The following is a 14996-nucleotide window of genomic DNA, read 5'->3' as shown; positions in this document are numbered from 1 at the left end:
CTGTTACACGGGCTAATTCTTTTAGTCTGCTATGACATACACTTACAGTATATATTTCATGGGCAATTCTATGTAAGTGCATATCAGTTTGTTTTAGACAAGATTGCAAATTTCCAGCAGATTGCATGTTTATTCTGTAGTCCAGGAAAATAACATATTTAGTGTGTAAAAATAATTTTGTTTCCCTGAAGCATGGACATTTGGTTATTCTGTAAATTACATGATTTTTTGACAATAAATTGCTGGTCTACATAGATTGCATTATATTGAGTAGTTCATATTTTATATCCTGGTTATTTATTTTTGCTGAGACAAACATTGTATCATTTTGGCCTGACACTTGAATGAGTCAAACAACTTTTTCCAGTGAGCTGTTTTTATTGATATATACTTGTTTTTGTAAATCTAAAATCATTTTGGGCCTCACATATCACTGATGATGGTATAACCATAAGCATTCGTCAAAAAGTTTAAATATCTCATTTAACTCAAAAACTGATTCATGTATAGTGTTCCAAACTACATTTTCATGTGATGCAAAAGTTTACACATTATTTCATACAAATGGTGCAATTAGTTTACAAGTTCTTCAAATCAAAATGGTATTTATATGTACAAATTTTTTACTGTAAAAGCACAAACATTCTAAACAACTGTATTCAAGAACAGTTTTGATACCAAAGTGCTTAAAAGCATAGCAACTTTCTTCTTAACTATCATGTACATTTGTTTGATTGAAACAGCAATTTTTTGTAACATAATACTTTTAAAACCCATTTAGTTTTATAGATATTATTCCTTTGGTATTCAAAAGCCTCAGGGAATAAAAACAAGACCCACTGCTTGCTTGAATGACAAAAACATTTCTCTTCTACTATACACACTGGAATACTGGATCATTGAGAAATTTTAAACAAAAGTTTTTTTTTTCATTTTCAAGGTTCTATTGCCCAGAGTGACACAGACCTTCGTACCATGTTTGGGAGAAACTGTTACAACGCCTTTACATTGAACAAGAACGTTGCAAACTTGCAAGTTGCAACTAATTTCACAAGCAGACAAACTAACAAAGCATGCATTTAACTCTGGCATTGACTATTTGGTGTTTAGTTAGTAATCTAGGAACTAAAAACCGGCAAAATAACACATACCGATTTTTTTACAACCTTTAAAAAACAGTTTTTTGCGACGAAATTTCAGTCATTTTTAGCTTTTCACAAACATTGTGAAAATGTGAATACATCTCCATGCCCAATTTTAACGCCAGACTTGGCTAACGTATAAAGATTGCTTTTTTAACTTTGGACATAACACAGACTAACTTATTTATGTGAAGTGCCAAACAACTCTGCAGTAAAAACGCGACGTTTTTATGTCGTCAGTCCAAAACCAGATGAATCGGCGTTTGACGTCATAGCGTCGCCAGTCAGGCGTGACTTTAGTTGTTCGAAAATGATGCAAAAATAGTACTTTTGGTTTTTGCTACGGTATTTACATTTTTAAACTCATCCCAAACACCCCACCAAATTGAGAAAATGTAACCAAAAGATTAATAAATTCAAAAGTTGTGGTGATCTTTGAGTGGAACCTTTCTTACCGTTGCAAATCAGTTTCGAAAGAACGTTTGAAAATTCTGGAAACTTTTATTGCACAGTAATTCGGTGTTTTTGGAAGCAGTTTCATTATTAAAATATTCTACGTTTTTCTTCAACCTGGTATTATACAGCATACAAAAGTCTAGTCCGACGTTTATTACTAGGCTACCAGTATCAATTACTTAAGACTCAAGCAAAAAAACTAAATATCCTTCAGGTTCGAATCTTTTGACAAATACAATAACACACACATATAATATTGTATTAGCAACAACGAGCAACTGTTCGCCACACAAAATGGGGCCAGCTCCAAAATTACGATAGCATAACTTGAATCATGGTTTAAGCTTCCCATAAGAAAGACTCATCCATGATTAACATCTTCGAAAACGGCAGGTCGTGTATCGAAGTATATGAGGCGGGTACAAAAATAGGCGTCGCAATTTCACTATTCTCGAGTACTTGGTAATAGACAAGTAAAATCTAGTTAAAACAAAGTATGTGCGTTAACTCGTAATGAGTAGATACCAATCAGCGAGTTACCGATGGCTATTAATATGTCATACCTGACGATAATGGTTGAAAATTGACTACAGGGTTCGAAATGAAAAAATGCCAAAGTTGGAAATGAAAGAGATACGAAAGAATATTCTGTGATAGGAAAAACTTGCCGCTTTGTTATTATAAATCTGTTGCTACATAAGCACACGCCAGACACAAAGCAGTTTTTCCGTAGCTGCCGAAAATCAACGAAGATTAAGCAACAATCAAATTTAAGGGAATACATCGGTTGCTTGGAAACAGAAGCTGAATTTGGCCGTTTAAAGCAGCGATTTTTCATTGAAATAAAATCAAAATACCACAATAAAATTCCGCGTTCAAATGAAAACGACTGGTCAAAAATTTTCAATCAACTAGTGACGTCATATCACAAAGATGACATCAATGAATTTTTGCGTGACGTCAGATACGTGTGCGTCATCAAAGCTTCCGTAACAACGGTTGCTACGTGCAAATATGCGAAGCGCTGACGTAATATTCATGGAACAGTGGTAGAAACAGAAAAATTGTAATTTTCGGGACTATGAATGAAAACGGTTTCCCTACATGTTACTATTTAAATTTAAGTTTATCCAATTGATATTACTTATATTTCCGTTCAATAATAAAGTTTAGCGCAATGCATACATGTACAATATAAAACCAATAATGTTATTTGTTTACGCCCTACGTCAGACATGACAGATATAATTTTAGTACTTTGCAATCTTTGAAACAGTTTTAAACATTTCCAAACTTCCTCTTGTCTACCCGCTTGCAAAGTTGTGCAGGGCCCCAAGCTGTAATATTGTCGAAGATGGTGTAAATCAAACACCATTATCAAAACAACTGGCATAAAAAAGCCCCAATAACTGCACGAATTTAGCTGTAAACAGTTTAATTGGACAGGCCACTTGTAAAGTGTTTAAAGGTGTCTTTAAAATTGGTAATTACTTCAAGTGCCATTAACACATAAGGTGTAAATTTTTGTTCGATTTTCACGAAATTTGTTCGCAACAACAGCACTGATATCGTTAATAGCTATCAATTACATTATTATCGTGGTGTCTTAGCGTTTACGGCTGTTATAACTTTCAGGCCATACTAAACAACAGAAACATGTTCTCATTGACTGCACAGTACTAAAACTACCAAATGGACCGCTGTGCCCTAACAATACACATAGTTCACCACTCTAACGCATGGAATTAGATTCAAATTCGCGGACCAAAAAATGTGTGACTATGGTTTGGGTTGTGAAGATTTGTAAAGGGAAAGTTTCCCAAATTTATAAATAACCGGATTACCTTCAAAAAATTCTTAGATACGTTAACAATATTCTGCACAAATTTGTTAGGATATTGCCAATTAAAATAGGATTCGCTCATATCACACAAAAAGTTCGAACAATCGTTTTCCAAATAGCAATGTAAGTTTTCACGGTAAAATTGTTGCTTGGAATTGCGAAATTATGTACGTCAACTATATTGGGCAACAAAAAACAAAATGAAGCACTTTAAATCACTGAAGTGTCAAATGGATTACAGATAAAACTGGTTAATTGCATATTTTGTTTAATTACTAAAGTATTGTAAATTTAAAGCCAATCAATTGTTAAGAACAATTTGTGCAAAAAGGTGCGTGATTAACCAGATTCATCTGTATATGCCTTGAAATATCACTTTTTGTTGCCATTTCTACTCAGGGAACTGCACGTTTTTTTGAGCTTTAACACCTTTATAGTACTTGCCAATTACCAGCCACACGCACATTCGCAGAGACAACGGCAAAAATAGAAGGGAGAAGTGCGTTTTGAAATACAACAAGCGCCCGGTGCGGTAACAACAATTGTTATAAAACTCTATCGCGAATAAAACAACGCAACGCAAAAGGTTCTGAGATGAAGTCAAGTCCGTAAGCCCCGTCACTAGAGGCGCACGAGAACACACTACTTGGCTTTTACCATATTGTTACGAGGTGGAGTAATGGGACGCCCAGAGTTAAGGCCCCCGTATTGATACTTGGCCTTCTTTTCTGACGGCTTGAGAATCTGTAAACAATACACACTTGTAGTTAACAGATCGCTTTAAAACGTCGGTGCAAAAATACGATTGCTAGAAAAGCTCTATGAAGTTAAAACTATGCCTGGCAGCAACAGCAGCTTGTATAGATCGCTTAAAACATCGTAACTTAATGGTTGGTTCGTATAATAAGCTTAAAAATCATAATCAAAGCAAAACTGTTTTTATTAGGGCGCCATTTTGGCTAAACAAGGTTGTTAAGTTAATCTACGAAACATTTTTTTTAAATTGAAGCTCATGACTTTAATGAAAACCTTATGTTAAGTATTGTATCAGAAAAATAGTGAAACATAACCACAACCCCATGGGCCTAACACGCCAAGTTCCTATGTGTTGTATGATTTTGAAGAGCGACTCATTTTACTCTTTCTTTTACCAAATGTTAGAATTTAACACACTTTTGTCAAAGCTCCGTAACGGTTTCTTAAAAGCAACTACACCACATTGGAAACGACAATCCATTAACGTATAAGTCATAAACAAAAAGAAAAAAAACTCAAACGTAAATTTGTTGTGAAAACATAAAACCTCTTGTGGGATTATCGTTAAAAAGGTCGTTGTCATACAACTCACAACTGATAACGACTTCGGTTCAGTGTTTATTTGAAACACAGTTACAATAGATTACAAACGCGAAAAAATGCCTTGTAATTGGATTTTAGTGTTGTGAATTATTTATCACCTAAGCTTGAACTTATTCCCAAGAAATCCAAATTGTGTTAGCACCAAAAACGTTTCCGAAAATGTTAATTACAATTTTTATTACAGAAACATTTATTTTAGAACTTGGCGTATACAGTAAATCTCGGTTATTCCGGACACGTTCAGACAAAAAAATCTTTCAGGATTAGGCGAAGATTCAGATTTACCGATGACAATTAGATAAATGCTTACCACATTACAAATCATTTGTACCTCAAGTTTTGTTCGAATTAGGCCAAGATCCGGATTAACCGAATCCGATTTTACTGAAGTTTACTGTATTATTTAACGTTTGTTTTTTTCGTAATTTTAGGAAACTGGGGGTGACGGCTACAATTGCAGGTAACAGAGGCTTACACGCACTTATTTGTCCTGCAGTATACGTTATCTCGCCATGCAATGCAATATACATGTGATTTTGTCTGTATAACGTCTCCTGACACGATGACTAACCACAGTATTAAGAGATTCGTAATCCTTAATTGATTGCAACACGGTTGTAAGTCTGGTCAGGTTCCATGTGTAATGCTGCGTTGTTTGTATGCCTGTTTATTTAATTGTTTGCAAGCAATAGGCATATAATACGATACGCCTAAAGCTAATGGCTATTGGGCCGGTATAATATATTTCCAATCCAGTAAAGTCCATATCAGACCAGTTTTTTAAACTAAATGGTAAGCAAAATAGTTTAAATCAATTCACGGCCGCCAGTACATATTTTAATACACATGTTCACGGCCGCACAAATTCGTCGCCACGGCCGGTTGTGCACCCCTGCGTTAGGACTTGGGTTTGAAAAAGGGGATGGGTTCCTAACTTACTCGGCCTCATTTGTTCCGCAATTTCAACAACTTTAAGACCTAATTCCGTTTTAAACAATGCCGATTTCGTACTTGGACTTTTGGGAGCGGGCCCAAATTTTAGCCCTTAACATCTTTTGCTTGTGCAATGTTTTGAAACTATATTTGCACCTACCGTTAGGCAGTGTCAAAAATACATTTCGGGAAACCTGCATGAACTACAAACACACCAAGGCATGAAAGGTTTTGGCACAAGTCGTTTACACCGACCTATAGTTTGGGTAAAAACGTCGGCGACCCTATGGATATGTTACCCAGAATTCAGAAATGTCATCAAAACATTGCAACAGACTTATTGTCGAAAATGTCACCCGTAGAAAAAATGTCATTTGGGAACCTGAAATAGGCATTCTTAAGTCCGAATCTTAACCAAAACGTTGGCTCACTGGCAGACAAACTTTCATTTTTTTTTCAGCCCCAACCAGCATAGAAGAGTTTTTGCATTTTAAATACAATACATGCACAAGACCTTTTTTAATTTATTCTAAAGTAATGGCCCGTAATTCATTAATCATCAATAGATTTGGTGGCTTGTGATTTTATGCCAAGCAATTCATCTAGTTACTGTGGCACACTGATAAAGCAACTCAATTGCTAATCAACAAATATGATAAATTTTTGCCTGTATTAACATCACCATTCCAAAAACATTTTTAAGGAAAAAAACGCTCAACCTGTTCAAAAATCTAGTGTTCCATGCAACATGATATTTCTACCGCCTTGTTAACATGTTCATGCTTATGCATAAATTATGGTTTCGAATAGCGCTCATTCTGTTTGCCATGTCTAGTCTGAGCCATATGTGTTTAGTGAAAGAGATGTCACTAATGAACCACATACACAGGGGAATAGAAATGCTGTGTATCCTAAATGTATTTAGCAGTGACTTGGTGAGCCCTCTACACACACAGACACCCACCCATGCCAGCCTGCATAGTGATTGTTCAGCATATAATGCAAACAACTTGATTGTTTAGCATGACATTTTGATAAGGTGAAGAAAATTTTTTCTTTTCCCTAAATAGCCAACTTAAAAAAATACTATTGACATCCAAAAATTGCAGTAAATAATCACTGCAAAATTGTAAATGTTTGTTGATAAATTTACAACTTAAAAAAGCAAAAAAGTTCTTCATTGGGGGCTGAAAAGTAGCTTTCAAATATATTACTGTCAGTCAGATGTACAAAAGGTGTTGCGCAACATTGCAAAGCTTTACAAAACGTCTCTATGCAGCCTGTTCACTTACAACTTGTTGCACCACTTCAATAAGCTATATTTTTGTAAGCATCTAAATTTTGTACACACTTTCGTAAAGAAGCCTGTGAAATATTTTCAGCTTTGACAAAACAAGTTGTATATTTTATACCTGAAACGAGCACATGAGGGATTCATCTACGCTCATCATGCCCCCAGCATTGTCAAACTCCCCACAGTAATTTGGAGCAGAAAATAATGTGACGAGTTGTCGTTTGGCGAAGAATTCATATCCATCTTCCACCACCTACAGAGAAATGTAAGTGTGATAAACATGTTACAGACCGAGACGCAAGATACAACACAAAAAAGCAACAAATATTAGTGATGGGACGAGTACCCGGTACTCGGTATCGATGGTATCGAACGATTTCAGTGGTATCGATACTCGTACTCGGTATGGAAATATTTTGTCTCAGTTTTCGATACCAACGTGCGAGTACCGAAGGCCGATTTGCACCATAAGAATACGGGCAACTTCTTGCCAATATTTGCTTCGGAGAGCACAAAATCGGGAAAAAGTTCCGCAAAGTTACGTATATTTTTATGCGCTTTCGTGTGGAGATTACATTTTTCAGCATGTGTGTGTGCACGTCTGTACCCGGCAATGGCAGATAAATTTGACATTTATATACAACTAAGTACAACGCTATACTTAAGCACTCGGTAATCGTACTCGGTATCGAAGGCATATACATGTGGTACTCGTACTCGGTATCGGTACTCGCTTCAAAACCTGGTATCGTCCCATCACTAACAAATATATCTTAAAAGTCAACAGGTCAACAACACAAAATTCAATAAACGAAATTTGTTTAAATAACAGTAAAAAACAAAAAACGTAAGGGTGTCCTATATGTGATAAAGAATTGTATGTCGCTTCACAACAAATGTCAGATAAAAAAGAAGCAAAAATGTTTATTAGAGTATGCTCGGCAGCAATAACATATTTAGCAAAAATCTTTTGAAGCTTGATTACTTGTAGGAAAAAAAAACTGTAGGAAAGACTAAAGTTTGGTTTATATTCGTAGGCCAAATCTGAAAGACAAAAGTACCATTTTTACTGACCAAAAAAAGAAAATCATGAAACTATACAATTTAGACAAAAAATGACAATACATAGGGATTTTATAACAAAATAATATAGAAAAAACATTTCCACGGCTAACTATCACACCTTGCTATCTCATATTTTCAAAAGAGTTTTACCAAGAGCAAAATCAATGATAAAAAATTACACAATGGTTACCTGATGAGCCCGGCAGATCAAATCTAGGTCATGCCGGTTGAGAAATTTGCTAACAACATCTGGTCCAAAAGTAAATGATACACCACGATCATTTTCACCCCATCCACTAATGTCTTTGTCAGGATCAGCCCACAATAAGTCACACAATAATCCTGTAACCACAGCAACCTTGTTACTTGCCAAAAAAATTTAGCAAGCCTAATCGAACTTAAAGATGGATCAATTTTTGAAATAGGGCTCATATTATACGGATAATGCTGTTTTATGAAAAACTAAATGTACAAGTAAACAAGTAATTTGCTACCAATATTTTTTATAAAACTAAAGTCTTTGCTAGACATAACTTGTTTAAGTTTGTTCATTTAATCTGCCACCTAACAAACAGCCCATGCCAAAATAACAAGAATTAAATTTTACTACTTTCACAATAGCCCGAACAGTACATTTAGGTTTAGAATAAATCAGGTTTTAAAGAGTTTTGGTACAATCAAAAACCTTAAATGTATTACAGAAATAAGAGTGTTTGAATACTTTGTGCTGAAAGACATATTTCAATGGCATGTCGGTACAGCTACAAAAAAACAATAAATGAATAGCTCTGCTAAATAATACATATAAATCACTACAATCATACAGTTTGAAAAATATATGGTCATTAGCCTGATAAATTGTCTGTACCGTTGACAGCTATGTTGTGTAAACTAAATAAGGCACATAGGTAGAACCAAAGTATATATAAAACACAAGTAGTCCAACCCATTGTTACGCGATAGAGCTCCATGGACGCCATTTTGTGTCCAAATTAATACAGCAGGTATAGGGAAAAACACATAAATTGTCTGATTTTTACAAAAGAGTGGGCTTTAACGCGAAATTGATAGGCAAAATCGCATAAAACTTTTGGGTTCTAACATTTGAGCGTGATAAAGCACGCTGAATGCAAATATTTTAAGTTTACATGAAAAATAAGCGACAAAATTTACATGAAAAAAAGCAATTTAGCTTTTAATATTATGGTGAAATGCTAGAACCCGAAATTTTCATTCAATTTGGCGAATCAAATTCGCGTTTAAGATCTCCAGTTTGTAAATATCAGACAATTTATGTGTTATTTTCCTCTACCCACTGTATCATTTTGGACACAAAATGGCTCCATAGGCTTTATTGCATAACAATAGGTTAGACAACTTGTGTTTTATACAGACTTTGGGTAGAACAAATCTAATTGTGAACAACATGCAACTTGACATTTATGTCATAAAGCAAGGTAAGGCACCATTGCCTCTATTTTGCATATTTTACTAAATATGTCACCAAGCAAACATGTGAAACATGATGGCATTGCTTCCTATCAAACTTACTATCAACTTGTGGTGACAAATGATGGCGGGACAGTTACTGAATATGACACAACAGTTTCTGTTTCTCACCCATCCAACTTATCCCATTATGATTAATAAATTTTGCCTGGTGGTACTATGCATTAGGTTATTAATAATTATTATTACACAATGATCAGTGGATTAGGCTACTTATAAGGGTGAAAGTAAGAGCTTGAAAATGTAAAGTACAAAACAAAGTGATTTCATAACACTTAAGCTATTTGACTAGTTGTTCGGTTGTTGTTACAATAGAGCAATTTTATCTTGGCCAAAGAAAACAAATACATTATTAACCTGACTTACAAGGGAAAGAAACAGATTAGAACCATTGCAGACTCTGTAAGAGCATTACAGCTGTCAAACATGTCTGTATGTATCTGTTTTGCAAAGTTATATGTGAGAACATGCACTAGGTATCATGTCTGTCATTATTCCAAACTTTGTCACCTACATGGCAATCCCAAGTGTATCACAACCTTTTGTCCCGCAAAAACATTTTAAGAAATGAACACACCCACCAAAGGAGTCTAAAAGTTTCATACACAGACCCCCTAACTAAAACTATACATACCAAAGACTGAAGCCTGGTATTATCGCTTTTGAGCACCAAAAAATTATGTGTTGTGTATATTTTTCATAACAAACCTGTATCTGGAACATCGGTGGGTCTGACAATTTTCCTAATTTGGTCCATTCCTTGCAGGTCTGGAGAAAGCCCTGAAAAAGTTTATTTGTCAACTATTCCTGCTATTTTTATGACCAATTTCAAATAGCCAATCAAACCATGTCAAAAGGTTATTTAATGTCAAATTGAGGTGGTAAGACAACAAATAAATTTCTGAACCTACAATATATAATTAGACGCATGCAAAATATTTGACAATTGCAAGAAGAATTGTTACTGTGCAGTTTGTAACAACAGAACCCTATTATTAGGGCATGTTTAAATCCTACCTCCATGACAGCAAAATATTTTCTCGTCAATGATAGCAGCAATTGGGAGACAATTAAAACAGTCTGTGAAAGTCTTCCACAGCTTGATGTTAAATCTTCTTTTACCTGAAAAATTCCACAAAGTACAGGTCTTGACAATTATACTGCACCCAAATCACTCAGAGCTACTGTATAAGTTAGGGATATTCATATATTGTGTGACAAAAAAATGTGAGCACGTTATTGGCAATATGACCACGTGTATTTGACCACATATAAATCAGTAGTATGATGAATAAACAGTTGCAATAGATTTCCAAGTACCGAACATTTATTATTTTTCTGATGATCCATCCACTAAAAAAACCTGGCCTAAACTAGCCCATAGTGCCATAATTTTTTTCCATGTCATTCAGAGGTGTTGCACAGAGTTGGATGACCAACTATATCTTTTCACATATATCTTGTAATCAAAAAAATTAGCTACACGACAACAGCTACAATCAATACAGTACTTGTTGTCTCAAAATTGTGTGAAAAGGGAATAAAGGTAATTTTAACTGAAGGATGCAACATGTATAGTCGAAATGTATATATGTGGTATTATATATTTTTATTTATCTCTTGTCAACTAAAGTAAGCTTGTGTACCACCTGAACAGCCTTGCAGTATACATACCAACGCTTGGGAACGACTGGTATAAATGGTACAGTTGTGCAATTTTGTAGACCACAGTTTATTTTTATATTTACCAGGCCATAACAAACACATGTATGCACTATATATAGTAGATAACATAACTTACATTCATCATGAAATCCATAAATCCGGTTAATGCTAGCACACTCATGATTTCCCCGAAGAAGAAAGAAGTTCTCTGGGTACTTGATTTTGTACGCAAGAAGCAAACAAATACATTCTAAAGATTGTTTGCCCCTATCCACATAATCTCCCATAAAAAGGTAGTTTGCCTCGGGTGGGAAGTCTCCATACTCAAAAAGTCGCAGGAGGTCTGTGTATTGCCCATGAATGTCCCCTTCAAAGAATACACATCCATTAGGTTGCTAATACATTATCCAAAAAAACAGATCCGTACAGCTAAACAAGTTTCATTCAATCATTTCACCAAATTTTGGAAAAATATATATGTTACTATACATATGTAAGACCACATGTGAAAAAAATCCAAGATGCGAAAATCTTTTACAACTTAACCAAATATATAAAAAGAACAAGGAATGCTGTTTAAACTATTAAATGCTCCAAGCAAGTACTATACTGTGTTTAGCCAGCAATAAAAGGTTCATTGCCAAAGCTGCAGTAATTCCTTTTTATTAGTTGAGTACATCCTTATTAAGCCAAACTTTTGTTAGCCCATCATGAAGCATTAATGTTAGTTCAACTGAATGTACTGAATGAAAGGTTACAAACAGATTGCCAAGCTAACTATGATAAACTTGTGTAGTGCCCACATAACAAATATACATATACAAACAAAACCAATTACTTTCACTATGCAAATGCAATTAAACTGTTTATAGTCAATGTTTATAGTCAAACCTAGTCATTTTTTTAAACCTTGTTTCCAAGACCAGTACAAATTACATGGTTTCAGTATAAAAAAATTCTGATGAAAAGCGTTTTAGGCTTTTGACACTGTTATTTAGACAAAATATGGGCAAAATAACATTTTACATGCATCAGGGCAAATATATGTGCTGAATTTGCATTGAAACACTTTGATACAAAAGGTATTATACATACCACATATCTTAAGTGGGGCTTCAAGTTCAAGAAGAATTGGTTGACTGAGAAATATTTCTCTTGATTTGATGCAAAGTGCTCTGATTTCAGATTCAGACATTTGCACTGTCCGTCCAGGTCTTCCACCACGAACTGTAATAAAAAAAAAAATTTTCACTGAAGGTAAGGTATTATGCATCTGAAAGTGTTTAATTGATGGATAGTATTTAAAAGGGTAATATTTTCAATCTAATTTCAACAACATTGTTAAGTTTATAGATCATTTTTGGCTAAACATAATCTTTTGCACAATCGATGCAATGATAAAGCAAACAACAATGTAGTTAAAACATTGTTTCATTTGCAGCAAAATCCATTTAAGCCAGTTTTTCAAAGCGAAATGTCTAGCAAAAAAGTGTTAATCAATTCATGTCCGCCAGAATGTGCATTTTAATACACATGTTCACAGTCTCATAAATTCTTCTCCAGGGCTGCATATGACTGTACGCCACAGGTTGGTTTATACAAAAATATTTTTGAAAAGTGCACTGCATATGTGTGCATTTCAATAAAAACTACATTGCATGAAAAATTTCATGTTAAATTTTATCCATGAACTATCATCACTTTAGAGTAGGGTGACCATATTTGATGATGCATAATCCCTAATTTATCTCAGTTGCGTTAAATTTTGTTGCGATCCAAACTTTTGTTCTCAGCATAATCGCAACAGAGTGTGAAATAGAGTTCCTTCTCGAGAAAATCTCGTCGAGAAATTCTCGAGAAATCTTGAAAAAATCGAGTCTCGATTCTCGAGAAATAAATAATAATTTCTCGAGAAAAATTACGTCATGTATTATAAACAAAAAGTAAATGCGACACCTCTTATTAAGGGTCTTTTTCGTTTCAACTCGCCCCTAGAGCGCACTGGACACATTACTGTCTTATTTTGCAAATGAAACAGCGATTTTTAACGCACCTTGCCGGTAAACTTTCACCTTTCCTAAGCAGCAGTCACGCTTAGTTGCGTTATATCTATAACTCGGACCTGCAGTCGCTTAGGTTTTTGCTGGTTTGCTAGCGAATCACTACTTGCGATCGCTACTAAAAGCGGAAAAACGTACAATCGGACATTTTTTGTTTGTTTTTGTTAGAAAATCGGCCTAAATAAAAATTTTGAGACTCTCGAGATTCTCGAGAAATGAATTTTTAATTTCTCGTTTCTCGAGAAACGAAAAAGTTGAGAAATAGAGGAACCCTAGTGTGAAATCAAAACACTTGGCCGCGGGTTGGTCACCCCTGACATATATGGAGGGATCTGACAATTAACTAGCCTATACCCTTGAAACCGGTAGTGTTATGGGTTATTTTTTTCCCGTTGGTACATTAATTTCATAATATATATGTACAGGGTTTTTTTAAGGTTTGGTTTGGGTGACCGCTAAGTAGTTTTAAGAGACAGCAAGTGTTTCATTTAAATACCAAAAAATAGCCATATTTGCTTTTTGGCTTTTCGGTCCCCCAAAACACCTTAAAAAAACACTGTATATGTATATATATATATATATATTCTTAAATTCCAGGCTTTTAAGTACATTTTAACATTTCTCCCTGACACAGATTAAAACACTAAATTCCCTGACATGTCAGGGAAAATTCTGACATATGGCAACCCTACTTCAGAGCCCTTTATGTTTTTGTTTTCAATATTTTTTCCACACATACCTTCCAGCAATCTTGAAATAAGATTGTCCACATCCAAATCTGTATCGGCCATTTTGGAAACAGAAATAAAGTAGTGCCTTATAGCAAGACTGCGCCGAAATTAAAACAACAGAAACACAGAAAACACTAGAAAGAAAATAACTTGTGTTAAACAAATTCATGTAACTATAGTATGTTTATAAACATATCAATTTAGGTCTGTTGGAATTCCACAATAGACAATTTTAACAGCAGTCCACTAAAATATAATTTCATTTGGTAATTTCTTACTTTTCCTGCAGTATTTTTAATAAAAATAACAATAAAAAAACACCAATCCAAAAAGTTTAACAAAACATTTTAAGGATATTAAAATTCCTTTTTATAATACTCCATATTCTAATATACTCTTGTCTTATGTAGATGTGGACTAATCAAATCATCTAAACCCAGTTAATTAATTCAACAGCTGCCTTAACTCACGACTTAATCCAGTTTGGCTTAAATAAAGGTGGAACAAGCTTTGTACGACTGACTGACTGACTTCGCTGAACATTCACTACTTCGGGAATGCTTACGAAGTTTTCCGAAACCATCCGAAGTTGATAAATCCAATGAAGCAAAGGAGAATTTGCTTTTTTGTTCGGATATTGTTTCAAAATACATTATTTTACTTTAAATAAATTTAATGATTAGAATTAACGCAAATATATTAGAGAATAACACTCGTAAATCTGCAAAAATCATAAACTTTGCTTTTGTATTCGATTTGCAGTCAGTCTGCTGCTAATTAGCTTTTTTTAGAAATTGGAAGATGGTAGTTAATCAATATGTCGCAACCTCAGTCCTCAGTACCACAACGACGTTATTTGTGACTTTTTGGTTCTCTATTCCCACAGCAGCTAACTTCCATTTACTGACGACGTATGAGAAAACTGTATCTTATTGTTTA

The 14996-nt window shown here is 34.5% G+C and overlaps 1 protein-coding gene across 1 annotated transcript; it reads right to left on the bottom strand.

The window, feature by feature from the left end:
* Positions 1–1836: 1836 nt before the first annotated feature.
* On the bottom strand, positions 1837–14207 carry LOC145204483 (serine/threonine-protein phosphatase PP1-beta catalytic subunit). Its single transcript, XM_080077050.1, has 8 exons — positions 14066–14207; positions 12362–12493; positions 11403–11633; positions 10619–10723; positions 10310–10381; positions 8283–8434; positions 7146–7280; positions 1837–4185 (listed from the first exon to the last, which is right to left on the bottom strand). The coding sequence occupies exons 1-8, from the start codon at positions 14115–14117 to the stop codon at positions 4084–4086; spliced, it is 981 nt and encodes a 326-aa protein (XP_079933176.1). The 5' UTR covers positions 14118–14207; the 3' UTR covers positions 1837–4083.
* Positions 14208–14996: the final 789 nt, after the last annotated feature.

The sequence above is a fragment of the Phallusia mammillata genome, chromosome 8 (assembly GCF_965637545.1).
Source record: "Phallusia mammillata chromosome 8, kaPhaMamm4.hap1.1, whole genome shotgun sequence".
Taxonomy (NCBI): domain Eukaryota; kingdom Metazoa; phylum Chordata; class Ascidiacea; order Phlebobranchia; family Ascidiidae; genus Phallusia; species Phallusia mammillata.
Note: the sequence above shows the minus strand (reverse complement) of the source record. Positions and strands in the feature narration are given on the sequence as shown.

Excerpts from the sequence above, each read along its gene's own strand:
- LOC145204483 (XM_080077050.1), bottom strand. The coding sequence starts at position 14,117 with ATGGCCGATACAGATTTGGATGTGGACAATCTTATTTCAAGATTGCTG. Across the intron at positions 7,281-8,282 it reads TGATCTGCCGGGCTCATCAG|GTGGTGGAAGATGGATATGA; the intron begins GTAACCATTGTG and ends ATTTCTCTGTAG. Across the intron at positions 4,186-7,145 it reads CCCTCATGTGCTCGTTTCAG|ATTCTCAAGCCGTCAGAAAA; the intron begins GTATAAAATATA and ends TATTGTTTACAG.